General features: G+C 41.3%; 1 protein-coding gene across 8 annotated transcripts in view; it reads left to right on the forward strand.

The window, feature by feature from the left end:
- The window catches only part of PALM2AKAP2 (PALM2 and AKAP2 fusion), a 367,169-nt gene extending 354,884 nt beyond the window's left edge, over positions 1–12,285 (forward strand). For all 8 annotated transcript variants that reach the window (XM_075593635.1, XM_075593643.1, XM_075593698.1 and 5 more), the window contains one exon: positions 8,336–12,285. In XM_075593635.1, coding sequence (XP_075449750.1) covers positions 8,336–8,428 — 93 coding nt within the window. In that variant the 3' untranslated portion in view covers positions 8,429–12,285. The remainder of the gene's footprint in view (positions 1–8,335) is intronic.
- The last annotated feature ends 9,757 nt before the right edge of the window (positions 12,286–22,042 follow it).

The raw sequence follows: 22,042 nt of genomic DNA on the forward strand, positions 1-22,042 counted from the left end.
CTCCACCTCACATCACCCCCCCCCACCTCACATCACCCCCCCTGCACATCACATCACCCGCCCTGCACCTCACATCACCCCCCCTGCATCTCACATCACCCCCCTTCACCTCCTCACATCACCCCCCTTCACCTCCTCACCTGCACCTCCCCTCACCCTCTGCACCTCCGATCACCCCCTGCACCTGCGAGCACGGCGGCAGAGCAGTGTGGTAGGAGGAGGGATGGGCACAGGTTGTGTTGCCCCGCAGTGCCGGGGATCAGGGCAGGGAGGACGGCACATACGGCGAGGAGGCCCATGTGAGTGTGACGGCCCCCCCCCCGGGGAAGAACACCATGATGCCGGTGGGGGGGTGTGGGGGGAGGAATAGAGGGGGTAATTGGGGGGAGAGGGGTGGGGGAAGGTTGAGACGCGGCCGCACGGGCCCCCGTATGCGTGGGAAGCGGCGCGCTCAAACTCCCCCGCTTCCCACTTTACCCGAGCAGGAGCCAGGAGCGCACGATAACGTCTGTGCGCGCATGCGCGGCACATGCACCCGCCGGGGGCAGATAGCGGCTGCGCGCCAACCCTTCCCCACTCCCGTGGTGATTGGAGTCACTGGCGCCATCGCGCATGCGCGGCACGGCAGAAGGCAGCGGGCGGGGAACGGCGGCCGTTATGAGCGTCGCCGGCGGCTATCGCCGCCGCAGCCGCATCTGATTTGTGGAGCGGGTGTGATGTCAGTGTTGGGGTCGGGCTGAGCCAGAACACAGCCCGGCCTCAACTGCCAGCACTGACGTCACATCCGTTTCATTTCTGTCTCCACAATCCATTTTTGCCCCATCACGAATGAGGTGCCACTAAGGAAGTTTCACTTCAAAAACCCAAGACACACACCCGCAGCTCCTTCCCTGCTCCCCTCCACTCACACACACAGGCACTCACACACAGGCACTCACACACACAGGCACTCACACACACAGGCACTCACACACAGGCAAATACACATGGGGGGGTGAATCGGAGCAAGGGGGGAAATCAGAACAGGGATTGGGCAGAGGGGGGAAATCGGAATGGGGGGGGGCGGGAGTGAGCAGAGGGGGAACTCGGATTGGCTCCCTTGCGTGTCACGTGACGCGACACCCGCCGAAACCACAAGCTCCTTGTAGCTCTGGGTGGCTGACGCGTCACAGCACGCAGTCAGCCACGCCGGAAGGAGCCAGTGGGGACCTCCAGAACGGAGGCAAGCAGCTGGTGGCCCGCGGCCGCGCGCGCCGCCGGCCGCAGTGGGACCAGGGCCTAAGGCGCGAGAGAGAGAGATAGTTATGGGTAGAATGCACGAGATGAGCAAGGGCATCGCAAAAGGACAAAGCTGATCTGTAGGAAGGAGCAGATTAGGGGAGAGCCTTAAAGGTAAGGAGGAGAACTTTGTACGTGATCCAAAATGTAATTGGAAGCCAGGAGAAGGATTTAAGGAGGAGATGAGCGGAGTCTGTTTTGGGAGAACGTGAGATTATTCTAGCAGCTGAATTTGGGATTGATTGCAGGGGAGAAAGTTGTGAGGCAGGGAGGCCTGTTAGAAGTTTGTTACAATAATCCAGATGGGAGAAGATAAGAGCATAGATTTTTAGCAGTAGATTGAGAGAGGAAAGGGCAGATCTTGGCAATATTACGGAGGAAGAAGCGACAAATTTTGGTCATGCCGTGAATGTGAATGGAAAAAGAAGGGGAGGTGTCAAATGTCACTTCTATATGAACTATCTTTCATTATAGCATAAATAAAGGGATAGTATTAAATGCATAATCATGTTAAACTAAACCTAGATGTATTTTCTTTTCTCCTATAACACAAATTGTAATAGTCATAATAGTGAGAATGATTGGATTTCGATGTGAAAAGAAACTTTGTGTATAATCTGTTCAGGATTATGTTGTCAATCTGCAAAGAATCCAGTTACTTCCTTACATCTATCTGGTATCATCTTTGATATGAATCCCCTCTGCATAAATCTCATGTAGAAATCACTCTAGCGCTGGATTACACACTAAATTGAGAAAGCAATCTATATTCCCACTCATAATAATAGACATTGTGAGACTGTGTGTTAGATGTTTTATGTGAGTGTGTTATGCTTTCTGCATGTATCCTAGTTGTCAAGAGTATGTCTGTCTTAAACAAGTATTTCATGTGTAAAATAAGAATTCTAATCAGGGACAACGATTTATGCCATAGAATTAAAAATGTAATTTCCACTGTAATGAAGGTTGTATTAAGATAACTCTTAAATTATGAGAAGAACTGGAATATATTGCATTCTCATTAAATAACAAAAAGTTCACCAGATGAAAGGAAGGAAGGAAGGAACCCATGGATGCAATTCACCAGCTATTTTCTTCTCATCAGCTTAACCTATAGACGGGGGCAGATTCATAACTTGCCGGTACAGGATAGTGACTTGAATAGGAGTTAACACCGGATCGGGTGCACTGAAGATGTATTGGAATTTGATCAATCTTTTTTTTTTATTATTAATAAATTGAAGTTTTGGAGTCTTTCTGCAAATTGATTAACTTTTAATGCAGACCTCTTCAACTGAAGGTCGGTTATCTGTCTTTTAAGTGTAAATTGCAACTGATTTTGGCTGCACCAAATATCGTAATAGTAAATGTTATTTTGTGAATCAACCTTTTTTTTTAGTCTATCCCAATCTTTATCACAGAATCAGCCAAACAATTCTAATACAAGAAATCTCTTCTGTTCTCCTGTTATACATGATAAAGAACCTGTATCTTATCAACGTACTGTTGATCCAGTAAGAGGTATCATACTCCCTACTCCTTCTCCCTTTGGTGTTTTACGACACTTGTATACCAGACCCAAACCTACATTGTATCAACCAACCCTTTCACATTCATTCAGATTACAAATCTGATTTTATTAAAAGTCTTCTTCTCTAAAATAATGCTTCCCTATCAATTACATTAGATTATTTTGGGGGTTACTGAGCTCAATCAGCGTTCACTGCAGTGTTGGCTTTTAAAGACGCAGTGCTCATTCTTTTGCTGTTGTCATGAAAAACATGAAATCTTATTCAGTCAACAAAAATGTGTCGCATTTCTCAAAGAATAATGCAAGGTTAAAACCAGGGCAGTTTTATACAGAGATTTGAAAACACTGACAAAAAAGATCATCCAGAAATTCCCCAAAAGACCAGTACAGGATGGCATAAAAATGATTTAAAACACTTCACCTTCAAAAAAAAGATCTACTGCCAGAAGTCACATATTTTCCTTTCCTTGAAAGGTCAAAGTGTTGTGCACACCAACAAGAAGTTTTTCAAAAGTGTAAAAGTAAGAAAACTGCTCACTTTTACAACCCGTATACATCTGGATAAAGTTTGTAAAAATGAGTTGGGTAAAGTTAAAAAAAAAAAAAAAAAAACAGAACAAATACTGTACGTTTCTCTACTCTCTTTAAAATTGTCAAATTTCAGCCCTTTCAGAAGTTTTTAAAATGGGTTTTAACTGAAACAGTCAACAATTTCTGGTTAACTTTGCAGAGACGCACATATACGCAGACACACAGGTGTGTGTGTGTGTGTATATGTGTACATATATATATTAAAAAAATAAATAGATGATACCGTTCTGTGGCTAACGATGCTCGGCTAACACGGTACTGATACCTCTACGTGTGTGTGTGTGTATATATATATATATTAGTGAGTAAAGCTTAAGCCTATAGGGAACCATGTTAAAAATGGTTTTTGAAGCAAAAAGTTGCACTGTGTGCTCATTTGCATGTCATTTCCCAGAATCCCTTGCTTCAGTGGAAGTGCTGTGTGCTGGGTGATAATGGTGAAAGGCGGGGTTGCAGACCTGCCTAAGACATGCAGATGAGCATACAGTTGTATTTACATTTGTATGTGTGTGTGTGTATATATATATATACAGTATATATATATATGCGTGTGTGTGTGTGTGTGTGCTTGTGTGTGTATGTGTGTGGGTGGGTGGGTGAAAAAGGCAACAGAAAACCTCCACCGTTAGCATATAGCCAATAAAGAATATCACTTGTGAGCACATTCACATGTCTTAGACAGGTCTGCAACCCTGCCTTTCAACCATTATCACCTTGCATACAGTGCTTCCACTGATATATATATATATAAAACCTAAATTTTGGTATGAATTGAGCGATATTAAATATTCAGATTTATTGTAGAGTTGCTTTGAAAAATAGTGTGTGAGTGTATATATGATATATATTTATATATACATATACACTCCCACACACACACTATTTTTCAAAGCAACTCTACAATAAATCTGAATATTTAATATTGCTCAATTCACACCAAAATGCAGGTTGTTGATGATAATATTGGTCCTACGTAATTTTTACTACTCAAGATTCTAGCACAAGTGGAGTGGGGGTAAGTGGAAACGATTATGATTGTTTCAGTCGTACATCTGTAATCCTCTCATAGGAACTATTTTTACACTTTTTAAAAATTCCTTCACAGATGTCAGACTGTGGCACTGCAATCCCACGTTGATGGTTATTCAAGTCATTAACGCAGGATTGCAATGCATTAACCCGTGCCGGAGGTACAGAGAAACGATTACCATCTCATAATAGAACTTTAAAGCATATCCAGCAGCGAATTCTTTTGATTGCTTAAGTGTACTGTATTCTATCTCCTACTGTGATGTTCAACATGTTCATTGCATCTGTTCTCCTCCAGCATGTCTGTTTAGTGTGTTAATTATGTTCTTTTCCTTTCTCACCAGTACGCCTGTAAATTACTGTCTAACAAAATTACTTCTGAGGTACCCTTGAACTGCTTGTCTTCTCCGGGCTGCATGCACGGCCTTAAATGCATGGAATTGCTGCCCTCGTCTCCATGTTTTGTGTTTGTGTCCGTGTCATACTGGGTTTAGAGACTTGTAGAGGAGTATTTAGAGTGATGTATCAAGGCAATTCTGGATGGAAATGAATGCAACGCGTGTCCTTGTCTTTTATCTCTTAGCATCAATGTATCAAGGTCAGTTGCTACAGTTTTGAGCCAAAAGCATTGGCTTGGGATATGGGAAGTGTCTATAAAAGGATTTGTGTGTGACTGACATGGCACGCTCACATCACAATGTAGCAAAATCTCCGTCTTTTATGCACCATTTCCCCCCTGTGCTCCCTTCAAAACAACCTACCATGGCTTACTTGGATAATGTGTGAAAAATAGAACTTAAACGCTTCTTAGATTTGCCAAAATAGTGCAGTGCATCAAAGAAAACTGTTCATCACCCGCTTTGTGTTGAGAAACCTTTTGAACCATAAATTGAAATCACAGAAAATCACTGCCACCTGAAACAGGTGTAGGGTATGTTTTGTTTCCCTCTCATATTCAATATTATTTTACAGCTGGGAGGGGTAAAGATGGACAAACTTTGTTCACACGTTTAAATAATTCAAAGTTTACACTTTTTTTTTTAACCAAAGAAAAATGTGCGCAGTTTTAAAAGTTTGCAAGCGGTTCTCCCAGTAAAGAAAACAAATTAAATTCCATAGCCTAAAATATGTCACTTGCGAGAGGGAGAGCGCCCTATTTTGGGGTCAGGATTTGTTTGAATATAGATTTGCTGCGGAAATTTGCCAATTTTGTCCCAGCGAGGTTTTCAGAACTTTTTGGCTAAAAAAAAGTTGGAGGGAACGGTTTGCAAATTTTTGAACTTTTGGAAAAGTTTGAGCGTTCTAGTGGGGAAGCGAATCTCGGAACGTTCGCACGTATCGGATAACGAGCGCAATTTTTTGGAGATGACCGAATAAGTTCCATTGTTGGATAAAGGCAAAGTATTGAATTGACTTGAATGGGACTTTATGTGCAGTAATCTGCCCTTTTGCAGTTTATTGAACCAGCCCCAATGTGTCCAGAGTAGCACACATAGTAATGAAAGGGATAGGCGCATACTTATTTGTTTTGTCAGTAACTGAACCCTTTTGTTACAGTACATGCAAAAGTACAGTAGCAATCATTTATTTCAATCTATTCATTCAGCATTTCTCATTCATTTTTGCCACTTTGCAAAGTTTTTAAAATGTACAATATAAGGCATCATAAGTGATGCACTCTGCCATAGTTACATAGTAGATGAGGTTGAAAAAAGACATGCGTCCATCAAGTTCAACCTATGCTAAATTTAGATGACCGATACTTTATCCTACCTGTTTATCCCTACTTAGGGGCCTATGCAGAGAGCAGCGCTATTTCGAAATTCGCCATTTTTTGGAGAAAATCGCGCAGAAAATGGCGAGTTCCGAAAAACGCGCCAATTTTTCTTTTCTATTTGTAAAACTCGCCTCGCGGCTGGCGAGAACCTCAATCTCGCCAGTTTTAAAAATATCCTAATGCAGAGAGGCGCGAACGGCATCTAGCGGCTGTTCGCGCCAATAAAATGGCGCGATTGTCTCCGTTGTGCCTCGCCAGAAAAAACTGCCGCTCGCGCCCATTGCAAAGGGAAAAAAAGGCGCGAATTTGTTTTAACACATTTCTGAAGCGCGCATCTCGCCAATTTAAACTCGCCACACGCATCCATGTTAAACATAGCAGAATTCGCACTTTTCTGCATATGGAGATTAAAACTCTCCAAAAAAGCTACTTTTTAATAAATTCGCCAATTTTAAAATTCGCTGCTCTCTGCATAGTCCCCTTAGAGTATATTGATCAAGAGAAAGGCAAACAAAAAAACCCATAGTGAAATATCATCTAATAATATCTCATAAGGGGGGAAATAAATAACTTCCTGCCTCCAAGAATTGGCAATCAGATTACTCCCTGGACCAACATCCTTCCCATGTTTACTTATTTGTTATATCCCTGTATACCTTATTCTACCATTGGCCAAATAACATCTGGAAGTGACGTGGCTACATTTTTCTAATGCATACAGAAAGTACATTTATTGATGAAAGAAATGTCATTAAATGTATTGCCATGCCTATTTGGGCCTTAAAGCAGCAATACTCCATTTTTTTAAATTTTGATATGTAAAGCATGTGACAATGTATAATTCTACATTCTTACCTAAGCTGGCAATCATTTGCTGCATCTGTTATAAATCTGTCAAAATTCTGATTGTGTGACTAACATAATGGCCGCCTTTCAGTTTCAATCAATCCTTCAGTCAGTGTACCTCAGCAATTACAATGTATCCTTGTATTACTAAGGTAACATTATCTATTGTTACAGTTTACAGCTCAAACTACTGGGAACATTGGTAACAAATGATCCCAAACAGGAAAGTGTTGCAAAGATCTTGCGCTGCTTGGGAGGTGTGCTAACCTGCTATAGGAATCAAAGGATACTTTAAAACGCATAAAAAATAAACAGTCACTATTATCTAATCCATAAGTGTTTTTTTTGTTTTGTTTTTTAAATCACGTTTTGCTGCTTTATTGTTTGCTTTGAATGCATCTGACATATATAATTATTTTCACTGACCCTGGCCCAAGGAATACCCAGAAACAATTTGGCCAGATTGCAGTGACCTAACACTTTTACTTATCTTAAAATGACGTAGGGCTGAAACACAAAAAAACCCACTCCCTTTTTAAACTTTGTAGTAGGTCTTGTATTTCCAGGACTATATATTGTCAAGCGACTTTCTTATAGGGATTGTTTCGTTTTAGAGAATTCTAGAAGTCACCTTATAGTAATAGAAACTTGGTACAATGGGTCAGTAAAAAAAAAAAAATACTTGTATATCCCATATTAAGAACGGCCTCTTCTTAGTGACCCTGATTATTTGTTGCTATGGCACTGGCAGTTTACTGCAAATCCTTTTCTGTGATAATAAAAATGTGTTGGCAGTCCAGTTCTGGTCCATCTGTGGACATCAGTGTGTGGGGAAAATCAAGTGGAGGGAGAAAAAAGGAACACTGCATGAAATGTTGGAGGTAACAGAAGAGTTAATGCTACAGTAGGTTCAAAGGATTTACATAGATAATACATTCTTTTTTGCGCTAACTAATGAAATTTCAATTGTTATACTATGTATACATTAATTGAGCTTACTTGAAAATCTTTAGTTCTGCCAAAAACATGGTGTTGGCTAGGGGCCTCAGGCATAAGTTGGGGAATTAGTCTGTAAAGTTACTTAACATACTTGTGTGTTACAGCTTGTTTCATAACCTATTTATTTCATACAAAAACAAACTCGCCAAGTGAAATTTTATGAGAATGTATGTACATTGCGGGCTCCTCTGCCAGTTGACATATTTGCTAGAAATCTTCAGTTCTTACAAAATGGCTGACTAATACAAATTCGCCTGAATTAAAAATTTGTTCTCATATTTCAGGTCCTCGAAGCAGTAAGGGTAAACCGCAGGAAGAGCGCACTAGCTCTGCGCTGGGAAGCCGGAATCTACGCCAACCGCGAAGAGGACGAATAGGACTTTTCCAATCCAAGATACAGAAACCAAAAATGAATCATTTAATCACATATTTATTGAACATTAAGCAACCTCTGCAATCCATATAGAGATACTGCAGACCACGCTTGTAAGAAAGTGAGAAGAAATCTTTGAAATGTCAGCAGTGTGCAACAGCGCAAGACCAGCTTAAGCTTTGGACTCTCAGGAAATGAAAACAGGTCACTGGCATTTGTAGAAGAAGCAGGCCCCATATCCAGGGGGTCAGCTTGGACGATGCCCAAAGCCAAACACAAACCGTGCAATTGCTTCCTTCCAGAATATGCCGCTTGTCTTGCTTTATAAAAAGGTGCCCCCTCGAAATATGGATGTTGAGATTTTTTAACCACAACACACTGGTGGAAGGAGCACCATTCTCTTAGGATGGAAGAGTGGGCCTTTTGCATGGATCTGCTGCTTTGTCTTCCTGCTCAGTACAATATAAGAATTGGTATCCTGCTTAATTTAGATAGCCCTAACATAACATTTCCCTTTGGTTGGTGGTTGTTTGAGGATTGCTTTTGGGAAATGAAAAATATTCAATCATATATATATATTTTGCATACAGCCTTCTCATACACCTTCTATTGCTTACTTTTATGGCTAATTGTTACTAAGGGAGCTGGTATAAAACCAGGAATTTAATTTGCCAGTGTTAACCCACATTTTGAAGTCCTGCGTCACTATAACAGCCACATGTGACTCTGACGGATAACTTATTTAAAGTACCATAATCACAAATAGACTGCATACTGTCATATTTGTGTCTAACGCCCATGAAGGGGTTAGTGCAATATTGCTTTTCCATTTTTCTCAACAGACTATTATAGTTTGAAAGCACAGACACAAAACCAGGCCAACCAAATGAAGTACCCTCTTCTGTACTAGATAGGCCTGCATAGGGAAGATCTTCTGATACTGAAGATGTCGAACCTTCGACATGGTTACATTAATGATGCTTTCTGTTCTCTCATCCATTTGAAACCGTAGAAACATAAAGGGGCAGATTCATCAAGAGCAGGTATGGGTTTGTGCACCCGATCCAGCATCAACTTCTATTTACCTCCAAAAGGAATTTAAGGCCAGATCGGGGGCGCCAAGCCGTACCGGCGCTTGATGAATCTGCCCCAGTGAGTTCTATGAACATTTTAAGAAAAAGCCAACAAGTACTGTATTTTTGGAACCCTAATGCACCTATCAAATATTTGCAAAGCTCATACGGGCTGAAAGACGAACATAAGAAAGATACTGTACCAGTTATCTGCGTGTATTTTTCAATGAGACTATGCCATGAGGGTTAGTAGTATCATTTTGGCCAAATAATTTTTCATTCATATTGTACATTTGAACTTTTGTTTTTTAATATATACATAGATACATACATACACTAGCTGGATAAGAAACTGACTGTTCTTTATAAATAGCCGAAAAAAATATAGAGAACACTATCGCCAGCCTGACATATCATCATACATTTTTGATCCAATCTTATGATTCATAACCTTAATCCTAGTACATTCTGTTTCACAATAGCCCTTGGAGATAATTTGATATTAGGCTAGAGAAGTTTTCTTACCCCATGTTTAAGGAAGGGCCACTACAGGTATAAATGGATCAGTGAAATATGAGGAACAGAAGGCTTAGAATAAGTAAGATTTTTTGGTAATTGTTGTTTGTAAAGAGCATTGATGGGCGGTTGTTTTTTCAGGTTGAGGCATTAGAATGAACCCAAGAATGTAGATGTACACGTATTTTTACTTTTCCCGGGGCGAATGTCACTTTATTATCCCTTTTCATAAAAAAAAAAAGGGGGGGTACTGACACAGTACAGTATTTCTTTTGACTGACCACAAATGGAAGATATGGTGCACTTTTGAAACCTGACATTTACTGAAGAAATTATATTTATTCTTCATCATATAAATATATAGCATAGAGGTTGTTGTTTGCATATTTGTCACTTAAAGCAATATTTTAGTGTTTAGTAAAGCAATTTCAGGAATATAAATTGGCTGTTACTAAATAAAAATGACTGCATTTGCACTCCATATTTGGTTTTCTATATAATAAGACAATAACGCTTCCACAACTTTAATATACAGTATCTTTTTTTTAAATTGGCATTAATTAATGTGGCAATAGCAGTACAAGTAAACCATGTGCTCTCAAAATTTGAATATAGATTAGCCAAATGACTGCTATATTTGCTATGAAAACTTTACTCTGAACTCATACTAAACTAAAACAAAATTTGAGAGCATAGAGTTTTATAACAACCCATTTTCTATGCTCCTGGGGTATCATAAGCAGTCTGTAAAGTAGACATTGTATTCTTAGACCAAGCTCAGTAAATGGTGAAACAGACCAAAATGGTACAGCTGAACCCGAGACGTTCAGACTACACTCCTCAGTAGAGGAAGCTAAAATGTAATGAATAGGGTCTCTCTTGTTTGAAGAAATCCATTTTTTACACCAGATGCTTATATTAAAGATCTGCAATAATCCATTCACTTTCAGGATTTATTTTGTTGGGGCGTAAGCTATTTGCATTTAAAAGTGCCTGTGATGCTGGTCACTTATGAAAACAAAATAAAATTGTATGTTAACTGCAACATGCATGCATTGGCAGCTGCAGAATCAATAGAAGACTTAACCCACAGCGGACTCATCCACTAAAGCAGAATAGCGGATGTTTTAGTTAAGTGCAATTAGGTCCATCGATCATCTGGAGTTCTAGACTGTTTGCTTTGATTTTCTGGAAATGTTGATGTCACAGAAGCAAGACTCAACATGCATACATTGATTAGGTTTGGCGGTAAATCAGTACTACTACCACCCTTTGAGGGTTATTAATGAATCTGCGTTAATGCAGAGTAGGGCGTCATCGCACAGAAACTCCCATTGACTTCCCATTTGAGGCATAAGCAACATCATGGCAGGCGTACATTTATTTAAACCCAAGCAGGCTGTTGCAGGTGTCAAAACCAAAATAGGTTTTCTACAGTAACAGTACGGAGTATCAAACGAGGGCTGGATGCCTGCGGTATTGTGAGTTACCATGTCCTTGCCTGCTTTAGAGCTCTTTAGTACTGCAGTCTGTTATTGCTCCTCTATGTTCAGAACTAGAACAAAGATTTATTTCACTCCAATACATAGTCATGCCCGTATCTTTCACGTCCTTACAAACAAGGTGAGTTTAGGGAGCTACTCCCACTCCCACAAAGAGCATAGGTCCGGCTGTACCATGAATCTGTTATCACCTTTTCCCCAGCTTGTGTTACCCGCCAACCAAATCTTGCAGCCGTGGCGTATGTTCACAACAACCTATTGGCAGCCGTTTCTGCTGCAGAAATAAAACCTGCCACGGTAAATGGGGTTCAATCATTTTGCTACCAGATGCTTCTACAAAAAGTAATACAAAACAACGAACACTACTGCAGAGTAAATGCTTGCTGGCTGGGGCAACTTTATACAACTGTGCCAGGAAGTTGGCTTATAGCATCGCGTGATACCAAATATACTTACACTTTTATTTGTGAATTTATTTACTTTTGATTGCAATGGAGAATTATTAAACAGCGTGTTTTGCAGCAAGCGGACAATTCTCTCCTTACCTAATTTCGCAAAGCAATGAAAGTGATTTAGTTTGACAGCTCAATACAAAAATGAAATGGTGGCTGTGTTTTAATGGCATACGAACCATAATACTGTACTTGGCTTTATGTATATGTTAACCACTTATATGTTATCCTGCTTTTGTTTTATAGTGATTGTGGAGCATACAATGCAAGTATATAATTATTTTCTCATTAAAACTCAAACGGGAGTTGTGTCAATTTTATTTAATGAGTATTCCTTAACTTTCCAGAGACTTTTACAGAAGACATTCCAGATAATCATCCACATAAAAAGAATACATTTTGCGTCTACATCCTCTTAAAGTTGCAGAATATGCTGTATTGTGTTTTCAATTTTATATATAATATTGTAATTATAGGATTGAAGCAGGGGGTCTACAGAGCTGACCGGTGTTCATTTCAGCTTTGGGGACCCTCTACTTCCAAAGATACTTACCTTCGTAGTGGGTGCTGGTATCCCTCCAGTCAGAGAAAATGTGGGCCTAACATAATGGCGGCTTTAAATATCACGTGGGCCAATAGGAAGTAGTGATGCCATCCGTTGGGGCTTCTTATTGACCAGCGTGCCCGGGACATTTAAACGGCACAGAGATACCAGCAGCATCTACGAAGCTAAATGTCTCTGGAAGCAGGGGCTCCCCAGAGCTGAAATTGGCACACCAGTTCCAAAGACCCCCTGTTTCAATCCTGTAAAGGATCCCCTCTTCATTTTTTATTTACCACCACAAACAACCAGCCTTTGATTAGAATAGGAAGCTTGTGTTCCCTGAAGATGAAACCTGATATTTTCAGCTCCCAAGACTACTTTGTTCTTGAGATACCTGTAAAAAATTGTATGTTCCCGTCACCTTCATGGGAAATGGTGGTTTAAGTCTTCTATGTCACGGGTCAAAAACGAAGTTGCCAAGTCATCCATTGCTGGACTGTGTGACGGGGGGGATTTCGAAACCCGGGAATGTCGGTGGTACTTTTACTAGTAAGTATCTCTGGAACCCATGGGCTTGCTGGAGCTGGAAAATGTGTATTTCAGCTCGAAGGGCACCCTGTATCCCATCATGATAAAATAAAAAATGGGGGTTGGGGTGGATATTGTGATGGGAACTGCTGGTTTAATGGTTCTTTCTCTGTTCTCTTGCTCAATATCCAAGAAGACACCAACCTAAACAAGATTTGCGTACAATGCATTTAAATAGAGCTGATCTGCATGGGGTAGACTTTTTCCACAGCATATTGATTTAGGGTTGCAGGTGGCTTCTCCAAAAATACTGAACACGAGTGAAAGTTCTGACGGACCACACACACACACACACACACTCTCTCTCTCCCCGTTCCATGCTGTTTGCTCCTTTCCTTGGCCCTACCCCCAGGCTCCTGAGCCTGACACTTCCTCCTGATTGGCTCCTGCTGTGTAATGTAGCCAATCAGGATGGAGGAAGCTGCCGTGTCTCCTAGTAACAGCCTTGCTCGGGGAAATCCCGCCGCCCACTAAGTCGGTCAGGTCACTGTCCAGAGAGGTAATACTGGACACAGATGTACAGTATTGCCTCTAATTTTTTTTACTGGACAGAGTGTCGAAATACAGGACAGTGCTGTACAATACTGGACACCTGGTAACCCTAGCCTTGGTTCAAATCAAAATCATAATGTTAACATTCACCTTTTATGTTTTGGCTGCTTTCACTGAACAGATATATAAATACAGTGCAGAAGAAATGGGTTAAATTAAAATGGAAACATTATTTAAGCATTGTGTGAATTACTTTGGATCATTTCCTTATGCTGCTGCTCGGCTATTTTCACCAAGTGTTAAGTGATTACTAGATTGATTCTGTCAGTCGACATAGGAGCAAACGGAGTTGATGATTCTTGAAAAAAGGCAAGGAATTTGTTGTCTATATTCTAAAACTTAAGGACGTAATTGTGTAACTGTTTAATAAATATGGATACAGATTTATGTTGAGCACAACACTAATGCTATTATTTAAATTTTACTTGGAGTAAATGTACCTTTAACATCATCCTTCAGGTCATTACTAGATGAGCGTCTTGCAGACACTGTACAGAGTGTTTTCAGGCTACATAATAGTTCACATCAATATTGCAAACTATTTGTTAAAAACAAAGTTCTCTTCACTACAGTATGTACAAATTGGTTTTATTAAATATACAGTAGTTGCATGATCCAACAAACATGGTCACTATACAGATATCATTCTATTATCCTGGTGCACGTTATTCCACACAAATCATACTGTATATGAACACATTAAGATATCTGTTCATAAGCATTTTGAACTCTTGCTATTCATACTTCACTCTAATATTGCCTGCTTCAGTCTGTCCACCTCATGCTAGATTGTATGAATGGGACGGATGAGAGAGACATAACCTTTTCAATATTATAACCAGAGCTAATCATTTGTCATGACATTGGTCAATAGTAAGACAGTTTGGGGACAAAGTCTCCTTTCCTTGGGTGAGCACTGATATCGGCCCGGACCGCAGTTACAATTGGGATATCCCTCAACATTTTATAGTGGAACAGTCAGAGGAATGGGACAATGCCAAAAGTAGGCATAGTAATGGAAAGTAATTCCAATTAACTGAGTGCGCTGTGCGTTTTGTAGCATAGCCTTGTAAGCCATAAACAATTATTATTTTTTGTTTTATAAATAATCGTTTTGTCTACTTTCAAAAATATAACATTTAATATATTTCTATTTTGTTTCGTTTTTGACAAGATAAATTGGGGGTTGGTCTCACCGTGGAACTGGACAAATTTTGAGAGACCATGATCTTCCTGTAATAACTACTACAGTGACTAAACAATGGTTCATGCAGATGCAACCTATGTTCTCTTAAAGACTATGTACACAAAGCAATTCTGGAGTGTCACTTTCAACACGACAAGGCTGTTTATTTGTCTGATAAAATAATACAGTAACTTGGTTTGAAGGATCCGTTCACATTGACAATCTCCCCCTAAGCAAAATGTTATTCATACAAAATATGAGCGTATCATATTATGGGTAAACCCTTAAAATCTAAATCGGAACACGCCTAATGAACTTTACAAGGGAACACCATGGTGACTGCTTTTGCCCCCTCCCCCCTCCTATGACCTATTTTCCATGATAGTCAAGCCGAATGGGTTAACATGCATACACTCCCTATTATCTTGGAGGACTTGTGAACCCATTCTCACTGTCATCTGGAATTGACTTTTGCTTGCTTACTTTGAAAAACATGCCGCCATTGTCATTGCGCACAATCATTTGCAAACTTGGACGAAATGTTTGCACAGCTCTACTCTTAGAAGGGAAGAACAGGAACACAATTCTTTCAGGTAGAACATTTAGTAGACACTTTACTGATCCAGAATTAGCCCCTCTCGCAAAATCCCAGATCCACAAAACACAGTGAAATCCCTTAAAGGGGTGTTAACCTAACTTATCACATTAAAACACAGTGTATTTTCAAAGGACAATAACATTCTGTCAACATTAAGCCATTTTTTCTCCTTTAAAGAGCATAGCATTAACTATAATTGACATTAGTGATGAGTCAAATCATTTGCAAGTCAGGCATTGCCATATAATTTTTCTGAGAAGACCATTTGTGGTCTGCATGCAAAAAAGCTCTGTCCTGCCAGCTGAAGTAGAGAAAGTGAGAACAGCAGGAGTTGTCATGCGAACAATAAAAGATTTTAGCAGCGCACTGGCAAGGGAGCAAGGTTGTAAAAAAATCAATTTTCATTAACTATAAAGCATCACCCAAAGGAGGTGGTGTTTCACACACAAATATGCTTTATCAAGGAGTATGGAGTTGTTTAGTCCAAACCTTTAAATATAGTGCTCTAAAGCAAATTTCGTGCCAAAACGGGTCCGCGCATGACGTCATAGCGGGCATGTGCGTGACGACGCATACGTGCACCTCCCCTATGGCAGCATTAATGGTTCTAAATCACAAGCAGTTATCGGCCGTGCTCCCAACCACTAGCAAACTCAAATACTCAATGTATCCACATCCTGTGATCCATAGTAAGGCATAGAAGATGAATGAAATACACATTTAACACACTTTACACATAGATTGATATTTAAAAACAATTGTAGGATTTTTTTAAATGTAATAATATTTCTACTGTTGTTATAATACACCTAAGGGTGAATTTGAATTTTGCAGGATTTGGATCAATGTATAGTATATATTCTGTATATTCTCAGGCTGAGGAGGAACTGTTCAACGCAGGACGCGACAGTCTGAGGAATTGTGCAACCGCTTTATCCAAAGAGGCTATAAAAATGAAGAGTTACAACAGGCCTTTGAAGAAGTATAGATAGAAAATTTCTAGTGGTTCCCTGACGGGGTTGAAAGATGAGAGAACTAACAGAGGGTGAAAGAAGAGATGTTTTAATACAAAAAATGACAGAAAGAAGCAGGAAAGTATTCCTACAGTATGATATTCCTACAGTATGTTCATAAAACAATTTAATAAATGCAGCGATCAAGTTAAACAGATTATTTCCAAACATTGGGATCTTTTGCGAATGGATCACAATTTTTTTTAATTGAAATGGTTCAATCATTTGCCAATTATTTTCTTAGTTATTATTTATTTATTTTGATGATCTTTACAGAATTCACTCCTTGAAATCATTCAAACATAATGAGTTTTTGGATAAATATGTTTAATAAATACACTATTGTGTCCAATAATATGACTTTATAGATACACATGGCAAATGGGGGAAGACGTGCACACCAAAAAAGATGCAAAAAGGATTAATGCAAAAAAGTCATTTAATGACTAAAAATGTCACAGGGATGAAGGTGGTTAGCACCAAAATGTTGGACTTTTTTTAGTCATTAAATGACTTTTTTGCATGAATCTTTTTTGCATCTATCTTTTTTGGTCTGCACGGCTTCCACCATTTGCCATTTATGCCAGGATCTGACTAGGTTTCCTGCCTGTAGCACCCATGCTCTCATTGCTTTTTATTCATGTCCCGTTATACTAGGGGCATCCCAAGTTGCATGTTCTTGATTCCTACTTCTCTTTATGGATATACAGAAATATAGATTGATCAAAATCCTGCAAAATTCAATTTCCCCCTTAGGAGGTGTATTATAACATCAGTAGAAATATTATTACATAAAAAAAATTCGACAATTGTTTTCAAATATTAATTTATATGTAATTTATGCCCTCTGTCACCTTTGCTTTTTAATTTAGCTATCGAGCCTTTGGCCGAATATCTGAGACGTACAGTATGGAAAGTTTCAAGGGAATAAACATAAGGAAGTATGAGGCGAAATTAGCTCTATTTGCGGACGATCTGATGCTCTTAGTGTCTAATCCGGAGGAGGCGTTGCCCAACATATTTAAAGCCATTGGGGAATTAGGTCAATTCTCAGGGTTCAAAGTTAATGTTACAAAAACAGAAATATTAATCCTCACAAATAAGAATGTAATGTAACATGGGATGAAAAGTTACCCTTTAAAAGGACAAGGAAATCTATCAAATATCTAGGTATTAATATTGCAGCGGACCTGGGAAAACTATATGTAGAGAATTTTAAGAGTATTTTTCAGTAGGTAATAAAGGAACTGGAAGGGAGGCAGAACCTCCCTCTGAACCTCCCTCTTAACCTCCCTCTGAACCTCCCTCTGAACCTCCCTCTGAACCTCCCTCTGAACCTCCCTCTGAACCTGTCAGGGAGATGCCAACTGATCAAAATGGTCAGCTTTGCCAAAATTCTCTACCCTTACAAATGTTACCATTTGCTACAATTTCGGGCCCCCGGGACAAACAACAAAAAAACGGGACGTCTGGTCACCCTAATTGAGTCACAACTAGCACAATTGTGGGTATCATTTTATTTTCTATAATTATTTTAAAATCATTTTTTTTTTAAATTAATCAACAATGCAAAAGAGATTTTTTTTAGGTGCCCACCGATATAAATAACCTCCAATTAATTTTTAGCATTAAAATTAATAATGACTGAATGGGTTAATCTTACCCATACAACAGTGAAGATAGCATTCTTCTAACTAGTATACTGTACGTAAACCCCATTTAGTACTACTAATTTAGTACTACTAGGGTCTTAAAGGGTTAACTATGTGTGCCCGCACATGGAGCTGGGGTGACTCAGCAGAAGTTAAGCCCCCCCTTTCTGCCTGGAGACAGTGACATCATACTAGGCTATAAATAGTAAGGAAATAACGGATTTCAATCCTTTTCTTTTCTTCCATTCGGTCTTCTGCGATTGGAGCAACGGACACAGGCTTTACTGTTCCTTCTACCGCACCTGCTTGTTTAAGCACTAGGCCAGTTGAGTGAGAGATGGTATATTACAGGGAGCAGAAGAGGCTCCACACTGAACATGAGACACTGGGTCAGACCACCATTCCCAGCTGTTACATAGAGGTAACATATTTGCTGCTTATGGACTACCTGGGTCAGTTAGTCATACTGTACTACCCTCTCTCCTAACTTATTCGGCCAATTCAAGTACAATTTTGTACTTATGCCATTGTGTATTACCCTTTTATTCAGTTATTCAAGGGAATATACATTAAGTGCTTTTGTCAGGGTTGTGCTCGCCACAAACCTGGGTCGGACCGCGTGGCTGAGGTGGGGTTGTAAAAGCACCGACCTTAGACCGCGCAGGCTGATCCGGATTGCGCAGTTCGTAGTCGTACATAGCAGGGTCGGGACTGGAGAAGGCAGCATCATCAGTGGACAAGCCAGGGTCAGGATCGGAGACATCAGGGTAAACATTGTTCAAGCAGGAGTTCGGCAACAGGTAGGCAGGAGTTCCCCGCTTCAGCTTAGGAGTGTGAGCGCGGGAGTGGCCTCTGCGCGTGCGGCAACCATGGCCCATTGTACTGGTCTCAGGAAAGGATAGGCAGACCGGAGTGGGCACACCGCCTGGCAGCACTGGTAAACCAGTGCTTCAGCGCAAGTGTCCTGAGCGGGCTGGAGAATCCTCCACTTCAGCACAGGAACCAGGACACGGCCTCTGCAATGGAGAATGAGCAGCAGGCCCCAGGAACCAGAGAGCTGAAGACAACACTGGAGGGACCTCCGCTTCAGCACAGGAGACAGGAACCGGCCTCTGCGTGAAACTAGCAGCAGGCCTCGGGAAAGCAGGCCTCTACGAGAGAGTAGTAGCTGGCCTCAGGGAAACAGGAAGCTGAAGTTACGCTGGGGATTCAATGCTTCAGCACAGGAACAAGAACTAAACAGAGTTAGTAACGAGATAACAAGCCAGGGGCTTGTGGCAGAACACTTGGTGACATCCAGGAAGGATTATGCTCGGCAGGGAGCATTGTGGGAAGGCTGTCTTTAAAGGTCAGGGAACCAATAGCAGAAGGGGCGTGTGACAGCATTGCTTTAATGAGTGAACCCAGGGTGGAGCTGCAGTAAATATCAGGAGCAGTGTTCCAGGGCTGCATAGGTCTGTAAGGCAAGGCAAACAGTAAACTGAGGTGTGGATTCCCTACAGTACCCCCCCCCCCCTTCACGTGAGACCTCCGGGCGAACAAGACCACTCATAGAGTTGGGGGACCTGGAATTGTTCCTGAACTGTCTAGGATTGCGGGTAGAGTCGTGGTCCAGAGACTCGTGGGCAGTCCTTTGCGTACCCCCACCCCCCAGTGAGAACTGCGGCCAGACAGGGCCATCCATGGGTCTCGGGGACATCGAGTTGTATTAAAGTTTTTTAGGCGGAAAGGAGATCCGTAAATGAGCAGTTCCTTGGTGAGTACTGTTCTAGGATATGAGAGTGGTGGTAGAGACAACATTGGTACAAGGCTCGCCACGTGAAATGACTTGGGAATCCAGGGCTGTGAAGAACCAGGGGTTTCCGGAGCAGAAACGGCAGAATAACCCCCACTGGGAGCCCAGTCTTAAGTAATGGGACCAGAGTTCTGGATAAGCGGCATCGATAGTTGATCGAATATACCAGGGCGACCTTCGGGACAGACAAAGTTTGGCTGACCTCTGCATGTAGAAATTTGAGATGGTTTTCTCCTCCAGAGGTCTCCCAGGTAGTGGTCAGCAAGGGTATAGGGTGGGTGGGAGCATTTCCAGGTATTGGTATGGAAGGTGACAAGGCAAGCAGTAAACCAGGCATAGAGACCGAAATCTTGGGATACGTACAGAGTATTTCCAACACAGAGGAAATAACAGGGGCAACAGAAGGTTCCGAGGGGAAAAAACATGGTTTCGCAGAGGCAGAGAAGCAATCAGCAGTGGAGCTCCCAACTACTGTAGAACCCTCAGTGGGAGATAGTATTGTCTGGGGAGTAGGAATAGGCTTTGGGGCTTTAATATCAGAAACTTGAGAATCAGGCAGAGCAAGGGTAGCGGAGGGAGGGGAGCTAACTTCAGAAGCTGAAGTCTGTACTTCAGTGACAGGGACCTGAGAGACTACAAAAACAGCAGCGAGTAAAGGAATCGACTCCGGAGCTGGAGGCTTGGAATCCATAACAGAAACATCTAGCAATGCAGGAGTACTGATAGGAGAACTAGCGTCAGGAGCTGGTACTTGAGAGTCAGTGACGGATAATGGGGGAGTAATGATGGGAGTTAAAGAGACAAAAAGCGGCAAGTTGGAACCATGGAAACTCTTAATAGCAGAAACCTTAGAAGCAAAAGGAGTCTTATCCAAAACTGCAAGGGCCCTAACAACAGGGGTGCTTGTCATGACAAAAACATAAATAGGTGTGTTTACTAGTGCAAAAATTCTGATAACGGGACTCCTAGCCAGTGGTGAGGGTGTCTGGGTTTGACTAGTGAGAAAATCAGATATAGTGATAAGTGACTTAGCATCAATCACTGAGGTTCTAGGTTTGCTGGACATGTGTGAGAAAGTACCCTTTAAGACAGGAGTTTTAATTTTTACCCCGAGTAACCCAACGGTTGCTGGGGCATATTTAGACATAGTGCTGAGGGGCTGAGGTTTAGCAGGGGCTGGAAAACTAAAAAGCTCAGATTTAAAAACCAGGACTAGTAATATAGGCAGGGTGGTCTCAGACTGTACTAAGGGAGTAACCACAGATATGCTGATCCCTGGAGGGTTTGCATGGGCAGAGAAATCAGGGGAACCAACAGCAAGGACGGCCTCTATAGGAAGAGATTCTGAATCTGAAGGAAGGTTTTTACCTCTCAGAGTATCAGGACCGACAAGGCAAATTTCAGAGAGAGGGGAAACTGTGTGCAGGCTTCTAGCTAACACATATGAAAAAGCGTCACTTTTGAGTGAAAGCAGTGTGTCAGCAAACATTCCTGGGAACACAACATGAACCCCAGGAGGGGCATAATGACCACTGTACGCTTTTAACCCTAAGCTTTGAGAAGAGGAGAACACAAGACAGTACACGGGGGGTAATCATAACTGTACTGGTCTCTGAAGTGGGTATTTGGTAAAGAGTGTCTGGGAAACAAGAAATGACTGCAGATTCCACGACGTGGGGACTATGCGCTGAAGCAGGGGTCATCGCTCTCTGGGTGACAGACTGGTTCAGCGAAATACCCGGGAGTGGGAACTCTGCGACCAAGCTTAGGGAAAAACCTGGTAACTGAATACATTTAACTGGAATCAGAACTTTAGCCGAAGTTTCAGGGGGCACGGCAGCTGAAACTTGAGCTGAAGCAGGGGTTTTATAGCAAAAAATATCTAAGTACTCAGCAATGTTGGGGGAGTCATTTAATGCAACCTCTGCTGTCGGACTTGGGGACACATTCTCTGAGGCTAGAACGGAGGCATTAGCTTGGAGGCAGCAAGAGTTTACAGGGGTTAATACAGATAGTACCTGAGAGTAAAAAATAGAGAGTTTTTCCTCTGTAATTGGGGACACAAGGGATTTCTCCTTTGGAGCTAGGGACGTGACCTTGGCTGGCGAAGGACAGGGATTTACCAAAGGAGACTCAAAGAGCTGCCC

This window comes from Ascaphus truei, chromosome 1, assembly GCF_040206685.1.
Source record: "Ascaphus truei isolate aAscTru1 chromosome 1, aAscTru1.hap1, whole genome shotgun sequence".
In the NCBI taxonomy this organism is placed as follows: domain Eukaryota; kingdom Metazoa; phylum Chordata; class Amphibia; order Anura; family Ascaphidae; genus Ascaphus; species Ascaphus truei.